The 24,474-nt window shown below is 44.3% G+C and overlaps 1 protein-coding gene across 6 annotated transcripts; it reads left to right on the plus strand.

Moving 5' to 3' along the window:
• Positions 1–939: 939 nt before the first annotated feature.
• Positions 940–20,841, plus strand: LOC310713088 (solute carrier family 2, facilitated glucose transporter member 5-like). 6 transcript variants are annotated; one of them, XM_083516829.1, is made up of 13 exons: positions 940–1,045; positions 1,829–1,908; positions 4,040–4,135; positions 6,952–7,103; positions 7,798–7,922; positions 9,258–9,410; positions 9,505–9,630; positions 10,671–10,858; positions 11,689–11,799; positions 13,924–14,025; positions 18,896–18,971; positions 19,093–19,220; positions 20,603–20,841. In XM_083516829.1, the coding sequence occupies exons 2-13, from the start codon at positions 1,864–1,866 to the stop codon at positions 20,774–20,776; spliced, it is 1,476 nt and encodes a 491-aa protein (XP_083372955.1). In that variant the 5' UTR covers positions 940–1,045; positions 1,829–1,863; the 3' UTR covers positions 20,777–20,841. The 6 variants fall into 6 exon arrangements, with proteins under 6 accessions (XP_083372955.1, XP_083372954.1, XP_083372959.1 ...); XM_083516828.1 differs by having other exon boundaries at positions 1,029–1,108; XM_083516833.1 differs by having other exon boundaries at positions 1,029–1,108; positions 7,873–7,922.
• The last annotated feature ends 3,633 nt before the right edge of the window (positions 20,842–24,474 follow it).

Below are 24,474 nucleotides of genomic sequence, written 5' to 3' on the forward strand. Positions count from 1 at the left end.
GGCAGTATGAGCGAGCAAGGGATCAACTGGTCAAACCCTTACTAGCAAATTTGTGGGGGGAATCTGAAGCCTCCCATATTAAATACCTTCTGAAGGATAGGTCAAATGATATTGCAGTGACCATGGCAAAGTTTCTTTCAGAGGTCGCAAGAAACAGAGACCATCATGCTCTAGACATATCACTACCTCAGTCTCTTTCGCCTGTTGTTTGGTTGTCTTAACTGTATCTTGTTTTGAAACTGTTTTATGGGTCTATGGACCGCAATAGATGATAGATAGATAGATAGATAGATAGATAGATAGTCCTCTTGTTCCTGATGTAGTTCTTCACCCACCCCTTCTTCCTAGCTGGGGAAGAGGTGGTGGATTTTGTGGTTCACTTCAGATGTCAAAACGTATTGGGCCAGCCCTATCAATTGAGGAGTGGCTAATATAGAGTTGCACAATATGCTAGCTGGTAAAAGAGCCTCCAGTTGAGAAGGACAGGATTGGCAGGGAAAGGCAGTGGTTAGAACATGGATATCCAGCATGAGAACTGACATGTTCCCAAAAAACAGCTCCCTATTATGAAACGTGAAACATTGGAAGCTACATGAGATGTAGCATTTGTAAAAAAGCAATTTACCATCCCTTCCAGGACATCATATTGCGGTCCTCAGTACCACTCTGGAAGGTAGGTCACTATGATTAAATCCATCTTGGAGGTGGAGACAGGATGTAGTCTGTCTAGGGCCACCTATGCAATCATGCATGCCAGATGAGGACTTCCAGATTCATAGCTCAATCATTTCCCAGATTTGGTATTCTAGACCTATTGTCCCACCAAATAACCCACATTAATTTATCGTCAGAATGCAACCCTAAACCATTCTCCACTGCAAGCAGAGATATTTCATCATCTCAACTGTCAACAGCTTCCTGGAACCTTCAGACATCCATCCTCTGATTGGCTCTCACCACACTGCCATAGTTCTGAATGCTTTGTTCCAATATAAAGGAAGACTTGGCTCAGTTCCTCTCTCCTCACAATTAAGAGAAAGCTACTGTAAGTTTGTAAACTCTTGCCTACTCATCAAACACTAATCTGCTTAATACTCCTCACAGCCAGGTGGGGAGGCTGCCTATAGACAGATTCCATCTGTAGCCAGTTCTGTGGTTATTTATACAATTAATGGCACTGGGCTCAATAGCTCCTGTACTAGATCCTTCAGGATTTTCAGCAAATATTAAAAGGGTCAGTGCAAGAGGACTAACATGGTTCCCTGCCATGATTATCTAGCTGCCAATGATATGGTGATGGCCAGTTGTGCTCTGATAATCTATGAAGTCGTGAAATACAAATTTAATAAATGAATAATATTAATACTAATTCATCATGGCAGATCCTTCCCTGTATCCCCAAGGAGAATTCAAAAAGTCAGGCAGCAATGCTCAATCTACTCGGATCTGCATGGCTGTACTCCTGTGAGCCTTCAACTACTATGCAACAATAAGCTTTATCAAAAGATCTTCAGCCAAAGGAAATGCAACTTTTAGCTTTTAATTAGAAGTGCAAACAATATTGCAAAGTAGTGTTAAAATTTAAGCAGCTAGTGTGAAGAAGAAGAAACCCCATCAAAGATCAAGTAAAAACCAAGCATTTACTTGATTATTTTCCATAGTCCAACTTCCTCTAAGCTAATGTCACAAGCTTTACCAGCACATTCACCAGGCAGAGCAAGGAAGGTCCATCAGTTATCCTAATGCATCCAACACGTGTCATAATTACTCCTGCTGTATCAATCTAGTGCTTGGAGCAAATCGGAAACACTATCTTGTTCCCCAACAGGTGAGCCTTATTTTCTGACTGCTACAGAAGAAAACATGATTAAAAATAAGAAGCTCGTCAATGCAGCATTAAGGAGACGGGTGAGCTTGGAGGACTTTGTCCAAACAATGAGGTTTATGGGGAATCTAAGTTGATGCATAAATCTTTTCCAGACTTCCAAAAGGTACCCATAGTACTTTGGGTTTGATGCAGAATTTGTCGTTCTAAGGGTGCAAACAATAACTTGATGTTAGCTGAATGGGCTTAAGAGCCATACAAAGTCTCCCCATTCTGGTCCTGCCCTCACCATACCCCCAGAATGCATTCATTCATTCATTCAATCACTCATTCATTCAATTTAAACCAACCTCAACTCATCCAGCTTCGGTTCAGAATTTGTCGTTCTTAGAATATTGTAGTACTGTAGTACCAATGAACAGCTTTCATTGTGCTTTCTCTATGCATGGATCCAAGGCAATTTATATATTACATTTCTATGATTATTTAATATGTTGATATAGTATAACAAAGAACTGATAAGACAGTATATTACGGTATAATAGCATTATACCTATGTATTACTATTAATAGTAATCAATTCATATCATCATTTTATTCATGCAATGTAATGCAATGTGTTATTTAATATGTTTCCATGTTAACCTCCATTATGTAAGTTATAATTTACAAAATCAAAATCCTGAGCTAAGCGATTTCGTAGGAATGTCATAACCAATAAACAACAGAGCAGCAGAATAGATGTACAGCTAACAGCTGTGGCAGGGTGTGTGTGGGGGGGGGGATTTACTGCATGCTGAGCAAACATCAGAGTGGGTCCTGGGATAGCTGGGGAGAGAATTTGATCAGCAAAGTGCCAACAAAGAGAAGCCTTTTCCCTTAATAAACATCTGCCTCATTCCAGTCTTTCACCTGTGCCTATCTTACCCCCCAAGCAGGGGGTTGGACTGGATGATGATCACGTTCAGCTCTATCTCTATGGATGGTTTTGGTTGGCAGCAGAGTTGTATTGGCAGCTTCTGTTGTATCGGCTCTGTTGTACAAAGTCACCCAGCTCCAAGGTAGTGGTGAAGCTTGAACTAACCAAAAGGTAGGACGCCATACCAGATCCATATTGCACAGACCACACATCTGCTCAGGGTGTGAACCTGAACAGTTTCAATTTCCCAGTATTTTGGAGCTTGAGTGAACATGGGAAGCCCTTTAAAAAATGTTGCTAATTGAATATAAATCGATTCCAGGTAGCAATTTTTGCAGATCGAGAAACAGAGAAGACAAATTGAGAAATTTGAAAAATTTGAACAAGTGGGTAGGGTAAGATGGGGTGGAGACAAAGAACATGTGGCTTCTCATTTCCAACTAAATGTGGTCCCTTTTGGAATCTGGATGTCATATTTCCAGTATTTACAGTGTATTTAGGAATATTTCCAGGAACATCCATGCTTCCTGGGGACGTGATGGGAGTTGCAATGGACCTTGATGGTCCAAGTGGGGAGAAACATGAGAAATAAACTAGTAATATGCCAATTGTGACTTGGGTGCTTCCAGAAAGATGCCAGAAACAATGTGCTCTCAGTGTCAGGATGCAGAGGAACAGTGTGGTAGACACTAGCCCTATTCATGTGTTGTTAAATAGTTGTAGGACAATCCCAGGTGCATCAGGGAGTAGCTCTCTGCCTCTTCCCCCAGTGCTACATCTATCCCTGTGCTCCTGCTGTCCACACGGAGTGTTGACATCTGAAACATGGGATCCACACAATGAGAAAACCCAATGGCGCAGAAAGTACACCCACAAGCTTATAGAACTTCTATATCATGGGTAGGCAAACTAAGGCCCAGGGGCCGGATCTGGCCCAATCGCCTTCTAAATCCGGACCGTGGATGGTCCGGGAATCAGCGTGTTGTTACACAAGTAGAATGTGTCCTTTTATTTAAAATGCATCTCTGGGTTATTTGTGGGGCCTGCCTGGTGTTTTTACATGAGTAGAATGTGTGATTTCATTTAAAATGCATCTCTGGGTTATTTGTGGGGCATAGGAATTGGTTCATCCCCCCCACCCAAAAAAATATAGTCCAGCCTCCCACAAAGTCTGAGGGACAGTGGACCGGCCTCCTGCTGAAAAGGTTTGCTGACCCCTGTTCTATGTCAGAAGCTGTCCACATGTATTTTGACCTGTACATTCTCCTCACAGTATATGCTGCTCCTTTCTGTAGGACTTGTCAAAGATGCTTATTTGGGTTTCATTGGCTTCCTGCCTCCTATCACATCATGACGGTTTCAGTATGGGGGTACTCTTCTCTTCATCTATGGTAAGGTGGCATGCAGTGGAGATGGCTTTTTAATACAGGGTTTACAGTAGGGCTGGGGGCTTTTTTTGCGCTGTTGAGGGCCACATTTTGTCCAGGGTAATTTGATGGTCGGGGTGAAAGGATCTTCCAGTTTCAGTTTCAAGAGTTTCTCATTTTCCCAATCTTAGATTTAGTCTCCCACCTTTCTGCAGAGAGATGCTGATTTTTTGTGTGAAAAGAAAACTCTTTAATATTTTTTCTAATAATCTTTCTCATTTTTTGTCTTACGTTTTGACTACTGTATAGATTTGTGCAAGCAATTTCTCCTTAATATAATCCATTTTTTGACTGTTACATTTAATAGTGGATTCATTTTATGCACACTTTTACTCTGTTTTTGTTGTTGTTTAGTTGTCATAGTCGTTCAACTCTCCATGACCCCATGAACCAGAGTATGCCTTGGAAACTCTCACTTTCTTCTCAAAGCTTCTCCTTTTTTATGTCCTTGGAGCTTTCTTGTCAAAATACTGGAGTGGATTGCCAGTTCCTTCTCCAGGTGGATCACATTTAGTCTAAACTCTCGGCTATGACCTGTCCGTCTTGGGTGGCCCTGCACAGCATAGTTCATAGCTTCTCTGAGTTATTCAAGCCCCTTCACCATGACAAGCCAGTGATTCATGAAGGGGTTTACTCTGTTACTTGACCATAAATTTGTTTTTGCAGAGAGAGGGTGGGTATTGATCTTTTCTAAAGCTTCATGGGTATATATGAGCTCAACAAGATGGGAACTTCATGCCACCAAAACCTCTTTCTCTCTGGCCCTTGGGAAGTCACTAGGTGAATCCTCTCATCAGTCCTGCCTCACATTTCCTTTTGCCAGGCTGGAACTGTTGCAATACCTCCTTGCTTGCTAGAATGGATAATCACACTGAGAGCCAGTGTGGTGTAGTGGTTAAGAGCGGTAGTCTCGTAATCTGGGGAACCGGGTTCGCGTCTCCGCTCTTCCACATGCAGCTGCTGGGTGACCTTGGGCCAGTCACACTTCTTTGAAGTCTCTCAGCCCCACTCACCTCACAGAGTGTTTGTTGTGGGGGAGGAAGGGAAAGGAGAATGTTAGCCGCTTTGAGACTCCTGAAGGGGAGTGAAAGGCAGGATATCAAATCCAAACTACTACTACTACTACTCCTCCTCCTCCTCCTCCTCCTCCTCCTCCTCCTCCTCCTCTTCTTCTTCTCTTAGAGCAATCAAATGAAACTTTAACACAAAGCATGATAAAATCTGACTGCCAGAATGCGGCCCCTGAAAGGCTGCTTATTGCAGGATGCATCTTATGGGATGATAAAGGTCCCGACCCCTGCTCTAGAAGACCTCAATCTCTGACTAGGGTGGGGGTTTCATCTGGCCCCGGCTGCACATGCATGCGAATCTTCACGTACATGGATGCACAGTGAAAATGCACGGCTTCCATTCCATTTCACCCCATATCCCTTCCAACTGCTCCACTGTAATTCAAACCACCACCACTGGATTCGCCTGTGTGGTAGGCGACCTATAATTTGTAAGCTACGTCGATTTTTAGTCTGAGCCTTAAAAAAAATATTCTGTATAAAAAATTGAGGGACCATTATGGTCAAGTTATGAATGCAACCCGCATCAGGAGCAGGATGTTTCTGAATAAATGAACAAACAAGGACTGCAGAGCATAATAATAATAATAATAATAATAATAATAATAATAATAATTTATTATTTATACCCCACCCATCTGGCTGAGCTTCCCCAGCCACTCTGGGCGGCTCCCAATCAAATGTTAAAAACAGTACAGCATTAAATATTAAAAACTTCCCTGAACAAGGCTGCCTTCAGATGTCTTTTAAAGATAGGATAGCTGCTTATTTCCTTGACATCTGAAGGGAGGGTGTTCCACAGGGTGGGCGCCACTACCGAGAAGGCCCGCTGGTTCCCTGTAACCTCACTTCTCGCAATGAGGGAACCGCCAGAAGGCCCTCGGCCCTGTATCTCAGTGTCTGGCCTGTACGATGGGGGTGGAGATTCTCCTTCAGATTCTCCTTCAGGACCAAGGCCATTTAGGGCTTTAAAGGTCAGCACCAACACTTTGACTTGTGCTCGGAAGCGTACTGGGAGCCAATGCAGATCTCTCAGGTCCGGTGTTATGTGGCCCCGGCGGCCACTCCTAGTTACCAGTCTAGCTGCTGCATTCTGGATTAATTGCAGTTTCCGGGTCACCTTCAAAGGTAGCCCCACGTAGAATGCATTGCAGTAGTCCAAGCGGGAGATAGCTAGAGCACGAACCACTCTGGCGAGACAGTCCGCGGGCAGGTAGGGTCTTAGCGTGCATACCAGGTGGAGTTGGTAGACAGCCACCATGGACACAGAATTAACCTGCACCTCCATGGACAGCTGTGAGTCCAAAATGACTCCCAGGCTACACACCTGGTCCTTTAGGGGCACAGTTACCCCATTCAGGACCAAGGAATCCCCCACACCCACCCGCCCCATTATCATAATTATTATTATTATTAGTAGTAGTATACTTCCCTTCATTTGTAGATCTCAGGGCATACCTGTAAACATACAAGATAAAACTAGCTCCCCTTAGAGCTTGTCCTTCGGGATTCTTCCATCTCCCATTCTGTGGACAGAACTAAGTCAGCATAGATGTTGCTGAGACAAGAGTGTGAACGTGCTGGGAATGTGGGCTTGGCTGACTGGCCGTGCTCTTGAGGGTTTCCTACAGCTCTGGTGCTCTTAGCTTTTCCTGTCACGTAATCTGTTAGAGGGGTCCTAATCCTGAACGTTATGTGTTTCTCTCACAGGACATTCGGGAGTTTTTTAACTTAACAGGATATACTGAGGTGCAGGTCGAAATTTCTGAGATAAGCCTGGTCGCAACTGAAATGACGTTCATGTTCTTTGGAAACATTGCTGGGGCCCTTGTTGTTGGCTGGTTGGTGGAGAGATATGGCAGGTATAAAAATAAACACGTGACAGGTAAACTACACTAGTCCTGCTTTCCTGCTTTGCAGGGGGTTGGACTAGATGACTTCGGGGTCCCTTCAAACTCTGCAATTCTATGATTCTATGATTGTCATGGTGGTGGTGGTGCTGCTGACCTACATGCCCCCCCCCCCGTAACATCAAATAAAAGATACAATGTCATCAATATTGCTGGTTTCATTCCCCGTGCCCAGGACATTCAACCACATGTAAAGGGAAACTCAGGAGGGAAATTAAGTGATGTCAGATCACCTTCCCCTATTACTAGCCATTTCAGAGAGGGATGTGGCAGGGAAAGAAAGAGTATGATCTAATGAGGTGCCTCAAATCCTATTTGATGACCATTAGTCAGGTAATGAAACTTTGTTTTTAAGAAGGTGGGAAGACACCCTCCAGTTATATATAAACTTTGAGCAATGTCTCCTGAAATCTGTAGGTGGGGGCGGGGAGGGTTCCTGGGCAATTTTACCAGGCTTGGCAGTGGGAACTTCAGTGCCTTGGGTACTTTTTGTCTGTTTTCAAAACTAGCAAAACGAAAAGAAATTATTGCCCAAACATTATTGACTGTATTACAATTCCATAGTTTTTCTCAATTGTCTGGTCTTTTGATTGTACTTTACATTCCCTGGTATCGCACCCCCAATCTCCTTTTACTGTCTTTACAGGAAAGGTGCGTTAGTGATAACTAACTTTTTATGCATTACCTCTTCTGTGGTATTGCTTTTTTCGCGCAAGTTTAGATTCTATGGAGGCATCCTCTTCACCTTCTTCTATAGTGGAATATGTTCAGGTGAGTCAGGGTCCTGGATTCAACATCTTGCTTTTTTAAAAAAAGAAAAGAAAAAGAAGGCCCGTTGCAAGGTGGTTATTTCTACCCAATCTATCTGGGTGGGTTTCCCCAGACACTCTGGGCGGCTTCCAACAGAAGGTTAAAAATACATTAAAACATCAGTCATTAAAAACTTCCCTAAAAAGGGCTGCCTTCAGATGTCTTCTAGATGTCATATAGTTGTTTATTAAGGAGTGATAAGATGAACTCAGACAATGATCTAGTTTAAAAATGGCCACAACTTTATTGGCTACAGATGTAGGTGGAACTTTGGCTCAGGCATTGGGCATACTGTATGTCCGTTCCAGCCTCCTGCAGGAAGGTTGAACCCATTTCAGGGTTTTGGCAACCAGTCCAATGAGACAGGGCTCCATCCATGATCTTCAGTCTTTGGTCTTCTTCTTCCTTTGGCCCTTCTGCCAACTGCGCTGAGCGTGTTCAGTGGAGCTGGCTTAAATGTATCATCATATTTATGGTGTCAAATGCTCTGGCTTTGGCAAGGAGCATGGGAAAGAAATTTTCAAAGTTGAGAGGCAGCAGCTGAGAACACCTTTCTGTGTTTATTCAGGACCCTGACTTTCTGTGCTCAATTTTGCTTACAAGTGGGCAAAATCTTCATATCTATGGTGTCAAATGCCATCTCACCTTGCAGTTTGACCCACTGGCCATGCATACAAGTTGTGAAGGACAGAATGGCATTTTGCAGAAGCCCACAGGGGACATCATGACATCACAGGAATCTACCTACTGTATTTTTCGCTCTATAAGATGCACTTTTCTCTCCTAAAAAGTAAGGGGAAATGTGTGTGCGTCTTATGCAGCGAATGCAGTCTGCGCTGCTATCCCAGAAGCCAGAACAACGAGAGGGATCACTGTGCAGCGTGGCTCTTGGGGGCTTTTCCCTGAGGAGGGAGAAGGGCAGCCCGTCAGTGATGGGCTGCCCTCCTCCCTCCTTGGGGAAAAGCTTGCAAGCGCCGCACACACGCTCCACGCGGCTCGTGAAAGGAAGCGCCGAGCAGAGCCTGGGATGCCTACAGGCTCTGCTCAGTGCTCTCTTTAAAGAATTTTTTCCCCTTGCATTCCCCCTCTAAAAAATAGGTGCGTCTTATGGTCAGGTGCATCTTATGCAGCAAAAATGTGACTCGCTGTGCCATGCAGACATGCCTATGCATTTCTGCACATCACATCATGTGCATATTGTGAAGTATCCCTTGAAATCATACACTTGTTTATACATTTCTGCACATTATGCCACACACTCATTGTGAATTGTGCTTTAATTTATCATCGAACCAGGAATAATCTTCGGTGTTGTCCCTCTGTATCTTCTTGAGATTTCCCCTAAAAGCCTGAGGGGAGGCATAACCATGATGCACCATCTGTTTTCTTCTCTCGGTTATCTGTTGTTTGAGATACTTGCTCTTCAGCAACTTCTTGGGGCCCCACGAGGTAATTCAAAAGAATTAATATTTTGGCTTACAGCATATAAAATGTTCCAGCACAGTTCTCCCCCGCATTATCACCACACTATCTCCTTGCTTAGGTCACCCAATTCTGGCAACCTTTCCTGTAATCATGCCAGTACTTCAGAGTTTTGTGCTGCCCTACCTTCCTGAAAGTCCTAGGTATCTTTTCATCCAGAGGAAGGATGTAGTGAGTGCAAGACAAGGTAAAATATTCTGAATTGTACAGTTTCTATTAATCTTCTTAATATAGAGTTTTCAACAACCATTCTGTAACAAAGCAGATACACGTGAGGTGGAACCCAATACTATTCCTACTCAGAACAGATCCAATGAAGTAAATAAACATGACTAACCCAGGTACATTGATTTCAATAGGTTTACTCTGAATAGGATTTAAACTACAACCCATTGCCATGAACCACATGGAGATGTTGTGGCAGGGAGAGGAGGAATGGGATCTGCTCTCTGTGTCTGTTGCTGGGAAGCAGTCTGCTTGGAGACATTTGTACTCCACTGGTGTTGGACATCCTAGCGGAGGAGGGACAGATTGCTCCAGAAACCAGAGATACACAAAACTTGAGTTGGACAGTGAGCCGGCCATACAGATTCAGGCCCAGTGTCCAAGGACACACTGTCAGATGCACTGCAACAAACAGACTCAGCCTACTTGTTGAAGTGCCTTCTTGTTTGTCCATCACTTGGAACAAGAACTATTCAAATGACTGTGCCCACCCAGTTCTTCAAAATGAGAGCCAAGGGGCCCTGGCAGGCATTCAGACAATGTCTTAGCTTATGCCTAGCCATGTACTTTAATTTTTATTCAAGTTTTTTATATTACAAAACAGATAAAGAGGCAAACATATATCTATTGCCTCCAATTTCAATGCATAGTCTTTTTCACAGTTCTTTTACATATAGTGAGAGACACTTTTGTCATAGACATCTTGCATTTGGGGAAAAGGGAGGGGGAGAGAGATGTGTTATTGTTCTTTTGTTCTATTGCTTATTTTTAGTTTAGTAGGTTTGTGTCAGCATCATGTGGGTAGGTCCTTTGTTTATGTATTTCATTTTATTGTTAACCTGAGAGATTAGGGGGTCCCGAGCTTGGTTGGCTGCATTCAGCTGACTGCAGTGTGGCTTGTTTGTTAGGGAGGAGGGCTGGTTGTTGGGTCAGGTTAGCCATAGTGATTTGTATGCTGCTGGGGAATTTTCCTCCTTTGACGTCTAATCCTTTCTAATCCAGCACTGAAGAAGCTAAGAGAAAGGGATGATGTGGAGGATGAGATTCAAGAGCTGAAGCTGGAGGACATCACTGAGAAGCAAGAAAAGAATATGACTCCTCTAAAACTGCTGAGGACCCCAAGCCTACGACGAGAAGTGTTCCCCATAGTTGCCTTGATTGGTGGAGAACACCTCAATGCCCTCAATTCAGTAAGGAAAGCAAGATCCTAAGATGTTAGGAGGGTGAGCCTGGTAAAATGAGGGTCCATTTCAAACCAAGTTCAGAGGCACCAGTTATCACTTTTTGTCTCGAGGAATGCCCTAGATCTTTTCACCAAGGGAGCTGTTTTGTTCTCCGGATTCTATTCCAGGGGCTGGGACTATCCAACCCACCCTACTGTGAAATCTGTGGCCCAGCCAATGTTGTTGGACCCCAGTTCCCATCACCTCCAGCCAGCATGGCTAATGATTAGGAATCACTCACTCACTCACCCATTTTATAATAATACATAACAATAAATATAACCAAAGCAGTCATCAACAATAATGTGTGGAATAATGGGTGGATTTGTTCCAAAACATCTGGCTGTCTCTTCCATCATGAATGGTCATGTTCTCCTGGAAACATGGGTGTCAATAAAAAAAATGGGAAGGGGGCAAGTAAGTCCTGCCCCATATAAATGATAAATTGTGCTCAGTATTTCCCTGTATCTTTGTGAAGGCATTGACTGTCCCAAGATCACCCAGTGAGCTTCATGGGCAAGTGGGGATTTGAACCCTTGTCTCCCAGGTTCTAGTCTAACCACTCTAACCACTACACCACACTGGGTCGCAAGGAACCTGGAAGTAGAGCAGCTGACATACAAGGTTCAGTCCAAAAAGAGAGAGAGAAAGAACATTGCAGAATCAGAACACTGAGTTCAACATCCTGTTTCTCACATTAGCCCAAAGTGGAGTCTTCAATTTCTAATAACCTTAGGTGACCACCAGTTGTTTCTTCCAGTCACTCAAGGCTTTCCATTGTGTTGGTCTGATTTCAGGCATACTATTACTCAAAAAGAATCTACCTGGCTATGGGAGTAGAAATAGATAGCATCCAGCTGACTGTTATAGGCGGAATTGCTTTTTATTGCTGTGCAACTGCATTTACGGTAAGCCTCCCCAGATTTTTATTCTCTTGCTTTCTAATTCTTGAAAATCAGTCTTCTTAAAAGGACTGGTCTTTGCTGCGACTGTTTACATCCCTTCCATGGCTATTTATGGTGCAACAGCTCCCTCCGCCCTCAATAAATCATGGGAATTGTAGGTCTATGAAGGTTCCCTCATTCTTCTTTGTAAGAGAACATAGATTTAAATGCGGTTCATGGAAACTGCAAATTGACTGAAGCAGGTTATTATTATTATTTTTTAAAAGAAAAATCCCTTTTCAAATTTGTTTTAATATGATTGATGTTATTATTTTTTCTTCACTTGAGATAGAAAAGAAAACTCACATCCTTTTATCATAGAACTGCAGTTCCCAAGATCCTTTGAGAAAGCAGAAGGGAGCAATCCTATACAGAAGAAGCTGGTGTAGAGCAAGCCAGTGTACATTTACATGGTGTCAAGGTACATGACATCCAATTTTAGGGTTGCTGCTGCTCTGCTTAACCATGGCAGAGGGGAAACTGCAATGCGCTCTACGTGGGGCTACCTTTGAAGGTGACCCAGAAACAAACAACTAATCCAGAATACAGCAGCTAGACTGGTTACTGAGAGTGGTCACTGGGACCATATAACACAGGTTCTAAAGAATCTTCATTGGCTCCCATTGCATTTCTGAGCACAATTCAAAGTGTTGGCACTGACCTTTAAAGCCCTAAATGACCTCAGCCCAGTAAACCCGAAGGAGCGTCTCCTCCCCCATCGTTCAGTCCAGACATTGAGATCCTCTTCCAAGGTTCTTCCACTGGCTCCCTCACTGTGAGAAGTGAGGTTACAGGGAACGAGGCAGAGGGCCTTCTCAGTAGAGTCACCCTTTCTGTGGAACACCCTCCATTCAGATGTCAAGGAAACAAACAACTGACTTTTAGAAGACATCTGAAGGCTTCCCTGTATTGGGAAGTTTTCAATGTTTGATGTTTTAGTATGCTCTGATATGTGCTGTGAGCTGCCCAGAGTGGCTGGGGAAACTCAGTCATATGGGTGGGGTATAAATAATAAAATGTTGTTGCTGTTGTTGTTGTTGTTGTTGTTGTTGTTGTTGCTGCTGCTGCTGCTGTTGCTGTTGTTGTTGTTAAACAAGCCTTTAAAATAGCACCCTACGCCACATTGCCAGGTCACGTGACTGGGCTGAATGTGCTTAAGTCATCACTCTCTGGTCCCATCCCTGCCACACACCCAGAATATCCCCTTTTTTGGAACTTACACTGCCCCCAGTTCTGCCAACTTATATCATTGGCTGAGCTGGGGTTGGATAACTGAGGCCAGGGGATCCAATGGATCCTAAGCTGAGCCTGGGATGCAGTTGTTACCTAAGCTTGGGATGCAGTTGTTACCTCATGAGCCTGGGATGCAGTTGTCACCTAAAGACTGCTAGCTAAGATATCTCTGTACACCTCTACCATGTGCCCCCTTGCTTTGCTCCCCCCCCCCCAACGAATCTCTTGCCCCAATGTTCAACTCTTTCCAAACCGGGGAGTTACTTCATAGAATCACAGCATTGGAAAGGATCCTGAGTCTAGTCCAACTCCCTGCAATGCAGAAATATGCAGTTGTCCCATATGGGGATCAAACCTGCAACCTTGCTGTTATCAGCACCATACTTTAAGCAACTGAACTTTTTGACCTTATAATCATGGCTGGACTCTTCTACACCTTTTCCAATGCTGTGATATTGTTGTTGTGAAAATTTTGTCAAATGGCATTATTCAGGAGTTTTATCTTCAGTCTCCTCCCTGTTGATCCCTTACAGAGAATTCACTTTTTTTTACAGCTGCCATGTACTGGGGACAACATTTTCCTTGAGCTGCCCACCGTGTAGTGGGGAGATTTTAGTGGGGAGAATTGCCCCAGTATGCATCGTTTATGCTTTCTTATACTGACACTCTCAAAGAAATCCAAAAGTGTCATTAGCAGGGAGAGAAGCCAAGCTAGGATTTCTTCAGCATGACTTGTTTGTATATATGCTTTTAATTTTATCTTTAATAGTGCTTTCTGCCAACTGTACAGGTAAAGGCATAAGCTAACTAGCTTGTAGCTAAGAAGATCTTTTTCTTTCTCTTTATACTCTTTAGGCCTATCTCACTGATTCCAAGGGGCACAGGTTGATGCTTCTCATTGGCTTTGGAATGAGTATCATTTCCTGTGTTCTGTTAACCCTGAGCCTGGAACTACAGGTTTGTGATTGGTGGCATTTGGAACTGAGAATGACTAAGGGTTCTGCTCTTTGCCTCTGTTCCTTCCTCTGTAAGAGCTCCAAAGTACTGGGCAAGTAGGCAGTAGATGTGACAGAACATTTATTTTCTTGAAATATTTTCCATTTTTTGATCTTCCCTGTGAAAGTCAGGTGGGTGTTCCACTCCAAGGCAAGAGCTCTCAAAGAGATCTTCACTCTTTGGGCCATCAGTTCTTTGGGCCAGGAATAAGAGATGGTAATTGCTTAATAGAAAAAATTATGAAGATATAGCATAGGTGGTATCTGACAACCAACAGATTAGCAAAAATGTCAAAATCAATAAAAGGTAACTGTTGGAAGTATAAAACAACAGAAGGAACCTTCTACCACATGTGGTGGTTATGCAGCATAATTTAAAATTATTGGGAAATGATTTTAAAAAACCTTTTGTTAAAAACCCAGAAGCACTACTGCTGGGGCTAATAACAACAGAAGTTTCCAATAAAGAAAGAAAGATGTTTCTGTATGCCACAACGGCTGCCCGCATATTATTAGCACAAAAACTGAAAAATGATAAAGTGCCAATGAAAGTAGTCTGGCATATTAACAGTGGCGTAGCATGGGTTGTCAGCACCCGGGGCAAGGCAAGTAATTTGCGCCCCCTAACCCCTAACCTGCCGCCGCTGCCAGCTTCTTCTTGCTGCTGCCTGGTCTGGTCTGGTGTGGTTCTCTCCCGTACTCAGCGCTGCGCTGGGCGGCCGCTGCACTGTCCCTCCCCCAGATAGTCCCTCGCTCTCTCTCCTCACCGCATGCCTGGCACCCCCCCTCCACAGTGGGCGGCGACCCGGCGGCTCGAATCGGATTCGCACAGCCAGCACTACAGTGAGAGAGAGAGAGTGAGCCAGGTAGGGGCAGAGAGCTGAGAGTGTGAGCGCCCCCCCCCGATGTTGCACCCGGTGCGGCTGGCCCCCCCTGCATCCCCCACACTATGCCACTGCATATTAAACTGTTAGAATATGTGGAGTTAGCAGGGATAACCACTGGAATAAGAAACCAAAACGATGAAAGATGTAAAGAAGACCAGATACTATTTACATAATATATGGGAAAGTATTATGAGCAAACATTTTACCTAGCAGGATGGTAAAATTTTCAACAGAGTAAGAAATAATTAAAGAATATAAAAGCGGTTGTGATAGACAGGGTGAACTAAAGAAACACGAGGAAAAGAAGGGTTAAAAGAACCATGGAAAGAGAAGATAGGAAGTCAATGAATGTTTTCTGATTTTTTTGTCGATTATTTAAAATCTTTGAAAGGAACTATATTTCTTTTTTGTATCATTTTTGCTTCTGCTTTATTGATGTGGAATGTTATCAGAAAAGCAAATAAATGAAATATTTTTTAAGAGGTGGCAGTTGCAAATATGGGATGTATCAAGAGTTCCTATACTCCAGATGTTGGATTCCAGTTTGCATCAGCCTCAACCAGCATGGTTAATGATCAGGGATGATGTGAATTATGATCCAGCAACATCTGGAGGATGCCACATTGATTGCCCCTGAGCTACATGAAGGACACCTGACATTAGGAGTTCATCCACATTTGAGCCTAATCTCACGTGGAATCCATGTTTCCTCTGTTTGAATCCATGTTTCCTACACACACATGTACATTTGCAGTTGGAATCGAAGAAAAAATCCACTCGGTCCCATTAGTACCAGCCGGCATTTCCTTTTGTCTTAGTCCTGTCTTCCAGGTTGCTTTTTTAAGAATGTGTTGATTTTTCACAAACTGGGCATACATGCAGGAATCAGCTAAGATGACAATGAGCATTTTCAAAGAAATTGCATCTGTCACAATAGCACAGAGAGCGCATATCCACACATCCCCAATTCATTGCAAACTTCTATGGCATACTTCATTTTACGTTCAATCCCCAAAAGATAGGCATTTTCAGCTCCAAAACAGGAAGATTATTATAATCAATGGTAAAAGGGGGGGGGGGATGAAGCAGGGAGATCTGGAGAATTCATCATTTTTCAGTTCCTGAATTGCACAAATCTGATTAAAATAAAAATAAAAATGGGAAACAAAACAGCAGAGATCATAAAAATAGGTGCCACTGCTACCCACACAGAATTGGTGTTATGGGGAGGTAGGGTGTGTGGAAATGGGAGTAGCCAAAAAGGATACTTCATCCCACTGGGAAAAAAGTGAGGTGATGTGTCTTTTGCCTTGAATGGAGTTGTATTTTTTATTTTTATTTGGATTATTTTTATTTTTATTTGGATTATCGTTGAGACGGCTAGAGCGCCGGTGACAGAAAACTCATTCTGAATCAGACCGGACACGGGCTAGAGCTCAACGTCGAGCCTACCAAGTGGCAATGGCGACGGCGAAGAGGGCCTTCTTCGCCGCCTCCATTGCATCTGCAGAAAACAGCAGCAGGAGACTTTTTCAGGTGGTTCGCAATCTATCGGAACCACCTGTACCACCGGGGCCTGGTAGGGACCCCATGATCTCCTGCAATGCTTTTGCAAAGTTTTTTGCAGATAAAATCACTCAGATTCAGAAGGAGGTAGACTCCACCATGGGAGCAGGGCCAGGGCGGGAGAGTGCTAGAGTTCTGTCTGGTCCTGTTGCATGGGATCAATTCCAATCTGTTACCTCCGAGGATGTGGACAGGCTGCTTGGACGAGTGAAACCAACCACTTGTCTCCTTGATCCTTGCCCAACCTGGCTTATAAAAGCTAGCCGGGAAGGACTGGGTGATGGGCTTCGTGGGGTGGTGAATGCTTCCCTCCGTGAGGGAGCCTTCCCAGACCCGCTGAAAGAGGCGGTCATTAAACCGCTTCTTTAAAAAACATCTTTAGATGCGGCCACAATGGCCAACTATCGCCCAGTCTCAAATCTGCCATTCTTGGGCAAGGTGATTGAGCGGGTGGTTGCTGAACAACTCCAAGCACGCCTGGAGGAAACGGACCAATTGGATCCCTTCCAATCGGGATTCAGGCCTCACCATGGGACTGAAACTGCCTTGGTCGCGCTGGTTGATGATCTCCGGCGGGCTAGGGACAAAGGTGAAAGCTGTTTCCTAGTTCTGCTGGATCTCTCAGCAGCCTTTGACACCATCGACCATAACATCCTTCTGGACCGTCTACAGGGGCTGGGAGCTGGGGGCACTGTCATACAGTGGTTCCGCTCCTTCCTCCTGGGCCGTGTCCAGAAAGTGGTGGTGGGGGATGAGTGTTCAGACCCCTGGGCTCTCACTTGTGGGGTGCCTCAGGGTTCTGTCCTCTCCCCCATGCTTTTTAATATCTCTATGAAGCCGCTGGGAGAGATCATCAGGGGGGTTGGACTGGGTGTTCATCAGTATGCAGATGACACCCAGCTCTACCTCTCCTTTAAATCAGAACCAGTGAAGGCGTTGAAGGTCCTGTGTGAGTGCCTGGAGGTGGTTGGAGGATGGATGGCGGCTAACAGATTGAGGTTGAATCCTGACAAGACAGAAGTACTGTTTTGGGGGGACAGGGAGCGGGTTGGTGTGGGGGATTCCCTGGTCTTGAATGGGGTAACTGTGCCCCTGAAGGACCAGGTCGCATCCTGGGAGTCATTTTGGACTCACAGCTGTCCATGGAGGCGCAGGTTAACTCTGTGTCCAGGGCAGCTGTCTACCAGCTCCACCTGGTATGCAAGCTAAGACCCTACCTGCCCGCAAACTGTCTCGCCAGAGTGGTGCATGCTCTAGTTATCTCACGCTTGGACTACTGCAATGCACTCTACGTGGGGCTACCTTTGAAGGTGACCCGGAAACTGCAATTAATCCAGAATGCGGCAGCTAGACTGGTGACTGGGAGTGGCCGCCAGGACCACATAACACCGGTTCTGAGAGATCTGCATTGGCTCCCAGTACGTTTCCGAGCACAAGTCAAAGTGTTGGTGCTGACCTTTAAAGCCCTAAACGGCCTCGGTCCTGTATACCTGAAGGAGCGTCTCCACCCCCATCGTTCAGCCCGGACACTGAGATCCAGCGCCGAGGGCCTTCTGGCGGTTCCCTCATTGCGAGAAGTGAGGCTATAGGGAACCAGACAGAGGGCCTTCTCGGTAGTGGCGCCCGCCCTGTGGAATGCCCTCCCATCAGATGTCAAAGAGCTAAATAATTACCTGACATTCAGAAGACATCTTAAGGCAGCCCTGTTCAGGGAAGTTTTTAATATGTAACGCTGTACTGTTTTTAACACTGATTGGGAGCCACCCAGAGTGGCTGGGGAAACTCAGCCAGATGGGCGGGGTATAAATAATAAATTATTATTATTATTATTATTATTATTATTATCCTTGGATTTGTGAAATTTGAATTTACAGGGAGGAACATGCAGAATAGGAGCTGTTTGAGAGGGACTACATGTTCAGACATGGGTGGTGCTGTGGTCTAAACCACTAAGCCTAGGGCTTGCTGATCGGAAGGTTGGCGGTTCGAATCCCCGCGACAGAGTGAGCTCCTGTTGTTCGGTCCCAGCTCTTGCGAACCTAGCAGTTCAAAAGCACGTCAAAGTTCAAGTAGATAAATAGGTACCACTCTGGTGGGAAGGTAAACAGCGTTTCTGTGTGCTGCTCTGGTTTCTCCAGAAGCGACTTAGTCATGCTGGCCACATGACTCGGAAAAACTGTCTGCGGACAAACATCAGCTCCCTCAGCCAGTGAAGCGAGATGAGCGGCACAACCCCAGAGTCCTTCACGACTGGACTTAACTGTCAGGGGTCCTTTACCTTTTACATGTGGAAAATGTTGCCTAAATATGGACACATGAAATCCAGGTATAAATGACCCCCAGTATGTAATGGAAATACTACCCTACTTTCTTCAACAGGACACCTTCCCAGAAATGGTGTATTTCAGCTCAGTTGCTGACCTCTTGTTCATCTTTGGAGAAGGCTTAGGAACAGGTAAGTGCTCAGATGATGTTCTGTGCTCTTTAGATGATGCAAAAGATATGAATACAATAGATACTCCCCCCAAAAGGTGAAAAGATGGTATTTAATTTCTGAATCATTTCTCTCTACTTAGGTCCTGTTCCAACTGTAATTGTGATGGAGTTGTTTCTTCAGTCATCTCGGTCATCAGCCCTTGTGATCGCAGGAATAGTGCATTGGTTAACGAGCTATTTTGCAGACATGACAACCATTTATGCGGAGGTGAGTGATTTTGAATGTCAGTTTGATAAAGAGTGCATCTTTTCAGTCACTAAACTAAGCTCAACCCCTTCCCACACCATTATTGTCCCCCTCCAAACCCACAAGTCTTTAGAGTAATTTTGATTTATCTGCCATTATTCCTTCCCCTTCCCCAACCCAGTCAGTGTGTTTTCTTAAAGCTGAATGTTAGATTGTTTCAGAAATATGCAGCATACGTTTGTCAGCTGGGTTCGGTGTATTGATGGGGACACTTTGCCCTTCTAGATGTTGATGGGTTGTAAATTCTAACATCTCTGCATAATCGCCATTCTTGCTAGGGATTATGGGAGTTGGAACCCTACAACTTCTAGGTGGCCACGACTTCTACATTTAGTAGGTAGACTTGGGGTTCAAATGCCCAGTTGGTCATGAAGCCCATGAGCAACCCATGTCTTTGGGCAAATCACTCTTGCTCTCAGGTGATAACCCACATCTCACTGACAGAGCACATGGTTTGCATGCAGAAGGTCCCAGAATGAACGTCAGACACCTCCACGGAAGTCCTCAAAATATCTCTGTCTGAGAAGCTGTAGAGCTGCCTCCAGGCAGCATAGACAATAGCAAGTTAGATGGACAAGTAGTCTGTCTCTGTAGAAGGCAGTGTTATGTGTTCATAACTGTGATTGGTTTTCTCTCGCCACAAGGAAGAGAGACACCAGTCATTATTCCTTACAACAGAGGTATGGTGGCAGCAACAGCTGTAGCATGCACAGCTTGGAGACTGGATCTGGGCCCCGCCACACACCATGCCACCTCTACACTGACCTCTTGGCAAAAAGGAGGTGCTGCTGGTTTCCTGATGTAGATCTTTATTTCACCACAACCCTGTTCCTGATACAGATCTTGCCCCTTCTTCCCCAGTGGGATGTGTATGCTGTTCTGTGGTTCGCCTCAGGTGCCAGAATGTCATGGGCCAGCCCTGGTCATAAGGATAGAGGTCATTCAATAATTAGGGAGCAGCACAACAGTAGGGAGGACTCTGCATAGTCTCCTCCCCCACCCACAAGACCAATAGTACCTTCCAAGGCAAGAAAGACTTAGCTAGGTTTTTGGGTGGACTGGCAAGGTTCTGGGACAAGTGGTAGCAGCAGGAAGGTCCCAACCCTCAATGTGCAAGACAGCATGAAGCAAAACTGAGGCAGGCCAATATGGGGCAGAAATGACAGGAGCTTCACAATCTACCCCTCATCCTGAACTGCCATCTGGCGCAAATATGGCAGCAAGGGTAAGAGGATGACTGGTCTTGATCTCTTTGTGGGAGAAAGTCAAGGAGAATATTTGTACAACAGGTGAATAAAAAGATTCTGATTCTTTCCTCCCCTCTCCTTTTCTTTCATCTCTAGGCATATATTGGACCCTTCATTTTCCTTCTTTTCTGGCCTATCTCTGTAGCCACAATTTTTTATATCTTCCGGTATGTCCCAGAAACGAAAAACAGGACCTTTGTGGGTATCAGGAGACGAACAGCATTGAAAAAAGCCGTGAAGATCCACATCCAGAAGCAGGCAGAAAAGTAGAAACTCAGGAAGCACCCCTTTCGGCAGATTGTTTGTTTGTCTATTAAATAGATTTTTAAGACAAATGGAAGGATTCCAAAAGAGTAGTTACTGTTATCCTTCAACTCTTTATGCCCAGTTGACGAAATTTCAATAGTAGCAACTTCTTTTCTCATCCCACTCCACCCCAGTTTCCTGGCTTTTCTGTGAAAGCGGGAATATTTCAAGAAAACAACAGACATACGCCTCATCAGTTGCTACCCTTCTAGACCTCTGCAGTTGTTTGTGAATATTGCGTGGCTGATATTTGGGCTGGGCTGAACTAGATGCACCTCTGGAATTGGCTGCAGCTCAGTTTAATTTATTTGTTACTGATATGCAGCAATGGCAGCTTAGGAAACAGAGGCCTGTTAAGTCTGAGTCGATTCCTGTAAGGAGAGATGAAGAAATGCGTAACTCATGCTGGGGATAACTTCTCAGGAATGACCCTCCTGAAATTATTGGACTAATACATATCTGCTGAACTCAGCATAGTCAAAATTCATGGGAGATGGGAGTTGGGGGTCCAACAGTATCTGAAGGACCAGTTCCCTCATGTCAGGCTTAACTCAGGCTTAACTCCCTATTTATGAAACCTCAGTACTAAGCCGGCACTGCCTGCCTTTTGACCTAACTGGATTACTGCTCATGTCCTAAGGAGTCTGAAGAAAATTCACAGTCTGAATGTAAACCACTTACAAGGACTATCAATCGTCTTATGAGTGTGGAGAACCAGCCCTTTGACTTCTGTCTGCAAGTGGTTTGCATTCAATCTACTTACACAGAGACTTCTGAAAGGATTGTTCTCGCCATCAATCAGCTGATGGGACCAGAAGCCATCTCCTGAGAGCCAGTGTGGTGTAGTGGTTAGAGTGGTGGACTACGACCTGGGAGACTGCAGGGTTCAAATCCCCACTCAGCCAGGAAGCTCATTGGGTGACACTGGGCCAGTCACCATCTCTCAACCTAACCTACTTCAAAGGGTTGTTGTAAGGATGACATGGTGAAGAACAGAACCATGTGCACCACCTTTAGCTCCTTGGAAGAAAAGGGTTATATATAAATGTAATAAACACAAATATAATGCTCAAAGTAGCAATTCATTCAGGAATACCAGGAAGGAAGGAAGGAAGGAAGGAAGGAAGGAAGGAAGGAAGGAAGGAAGGAAGGAAGGAAGGAAGCCCTCTCCTTTCAAAGCAAGCTGTTGGTGCCAATTTTCTGGTTGGTATTGGCAGCCCCACTGTCATAATGATGCCAGGTGAGCAACAGGTGGGGCACACCTGTCAATCTGGGCCCAGGTCTAGTTCCCTATCCTTGAAGTACAGCTTCCAATCAGGAACTGATTTTACCAGGGCTATCCTTTTTCTCCAATCACAGTGCTGTGATTCCTATCTAATGCTTATACTAAAAGGGAGATATAGGCAGATGTCTTGGACCACAAGTGTCTGTGTCTATGTCAAGGCAACTGTAAACGGAAAGCTGTAGTTGTGTGTGTGTCAAACTCTCCATCTGCTTGGGACTGGAATGAGGACATTGCAGATCCAACAGATCCTTCCCTGAATTCAGAGCAGCATGTGACATTCATCAGTGTGTTCCTCCTGGCAAAAAATCGTGGAAAGAGGTGCAAGTCTTGCAGATATATTTTCTGCCTGATCAAGGGTTCTTCAGAAACATTACATTTGCTAGTGCTTAATTGCTTCCACGGGATGGAATGGTGCACTCTCCGTATCTGAGGAAGAAAGCGTAGTTTCTTTTTCAGTGCAAGAAAAAGGGGCAGATCATTCAGTAATGAGAGAAGGTAGGACGGAACCAAGATCTTTTGAAATTGCAAAACAACAATTGTCCCAAATACAGAGGTACAGTACTCAAAGCTTGCCAAGTTGTTCTGTCCCTGGAGTCATAAAATACCCCATTTACTACTCTCCAGAAATAAAAACACAATAACCATACATTAAACAACTAACAATGTTATGCCCTCTCAAGTCCTCAAATTCTTTCAATTTAAACTCTCCTCCCTCTTCTCTTAATAAATTTCTATAAGTTGCTGTCTAATGGTAGGGCCAGGCCTCAAAGAGAGCACTCTTCTTCATACATACAGCATGTAATTAACTGTTGGATTTCTCTACTGCAAAGTTTGGCTACTGAGTGAAAGGGGTTTTAAAAGAATATAACACATAGGGGATTGCAGGATTGGTCTATAAATCATGTGGATGAGAGAATGTCCCATAACCATTTTATTCCTTTACTATTCCCTTAGATCCATCTAAGAACCCCAGTTCTTGTGAATCTAGGATTCCTTAATAGAAAAGATCACTGTGGAATTTGAGTATGCACACAGTTTGTCGCAGCTTTTGTTTATTTTGCTCTTTTTTCTCTTCCTAACTACATCAACAATCTGCACATGTGGACATCCCTTTAGTGATGAAACACTGCAACAACAACAAAAGTAGTAGCAGGAACCTCGATATGGATTCTTAGATGGAATCTTTCTGTCTGAGACTGAACTTCTTGCACCTAAAGACTTTTTAAAAATTTCAGCGGGCATTTAAGGCATGGTGCCCTGCCCCATGATGATTTTTATGATTAACTGGTTTTACCTACCATTCATTTTGCAACTTTATTTCACATGGCTTAGAAGCTATGGTGTTCAGGAGCACATAAACGGGTGGAAATACTTCATCAGTTAATTATATTATGTATCATTTCATCCTGATATTTTATCAGTGCCCATGTTTCCTTCTGCACATTGGCAAAACATGGCACAAAATAATATTGGTCCAACTGAATGTACAATACCATCAAGTTTTCATACCATCAGTTTATACTTCTGCTTGTCTGCTGGGGCAACACAGAGCAGTCCCAGCAGCTGGATCTAGTCTTCAGGCGGCTCCTTCATCTCCTCTGCTTTTTCATATTCAGTATGCATCGTTTTATGACTTTGAACCACAGCTGTGGAGCTTTTTACCATCTTCCTATTGTCCAAGATTGCTTCAGTCTCACGCAGGCTGTTATTTCTGCAACACTTGCAGCCGATGACAGAGTTCAAGGACAGTCAATATCATGCCTGGCTTGTTCCATGCCGCTAATCTCAAAAATAAAAGAAGATGTCACCTTCTACCTTTCTAAGTAGAGATAACACTGCCACTGGCCCTGGAAATCTGGTGAAAATTTGAATGGAGTTATCTGGCCAAGTCCTACCCCTAAATGATTGCATTCAGCTGTGAACAGAGAAAAATACAGTTCACATAATAAAAAAAGGTTAAAACATAACACCCAAGGTGCTACAAACTGAGTTTCCCCCTCAGAGAAGCATTATTGCTTATCAAATATCTTTTTCTAGAGAGAGAAAAAAGCAATGCAAAGGCCCATTTATACAGCTGGGGAAACCTGTTGGAACAAAACTGCCTTCAGTTGTTTTCTGAAAATGCAGATAGCAGGTGCTGTCGTATCTCAACAGGGATGCTATTCCACAAAGTGCTGCCATGCTTAAAGCCCTCCTCCAAGTAAATGCAGAGCAGTAGATGGCAATCTGGGACACGGGTGGCGCTGTGAGTTAAACCACAGAGCCTATGATTTGCCGATTAGAAGGTGGGCGGTTCGAATCCCCGTGATCTGGTGAGCTCCCGTTGCTCAGTCCCTGCTTCTGCCAACCTAGCAGTCGAAAGCACGTCAATGTGCAA

The sequence above is a fragment of the Podarcis liolepis genome, assembly GCF_965112155.1.
Source record: "Podarcis liolepis genome assembly, chromosome: 8".
Classification (NCBI taxonomy): Eukaryota; Metazoa; Chordata; class Lepidosauria; order Squamata; family Lacertidae; genus Podarcis; species Podarcis liolepis.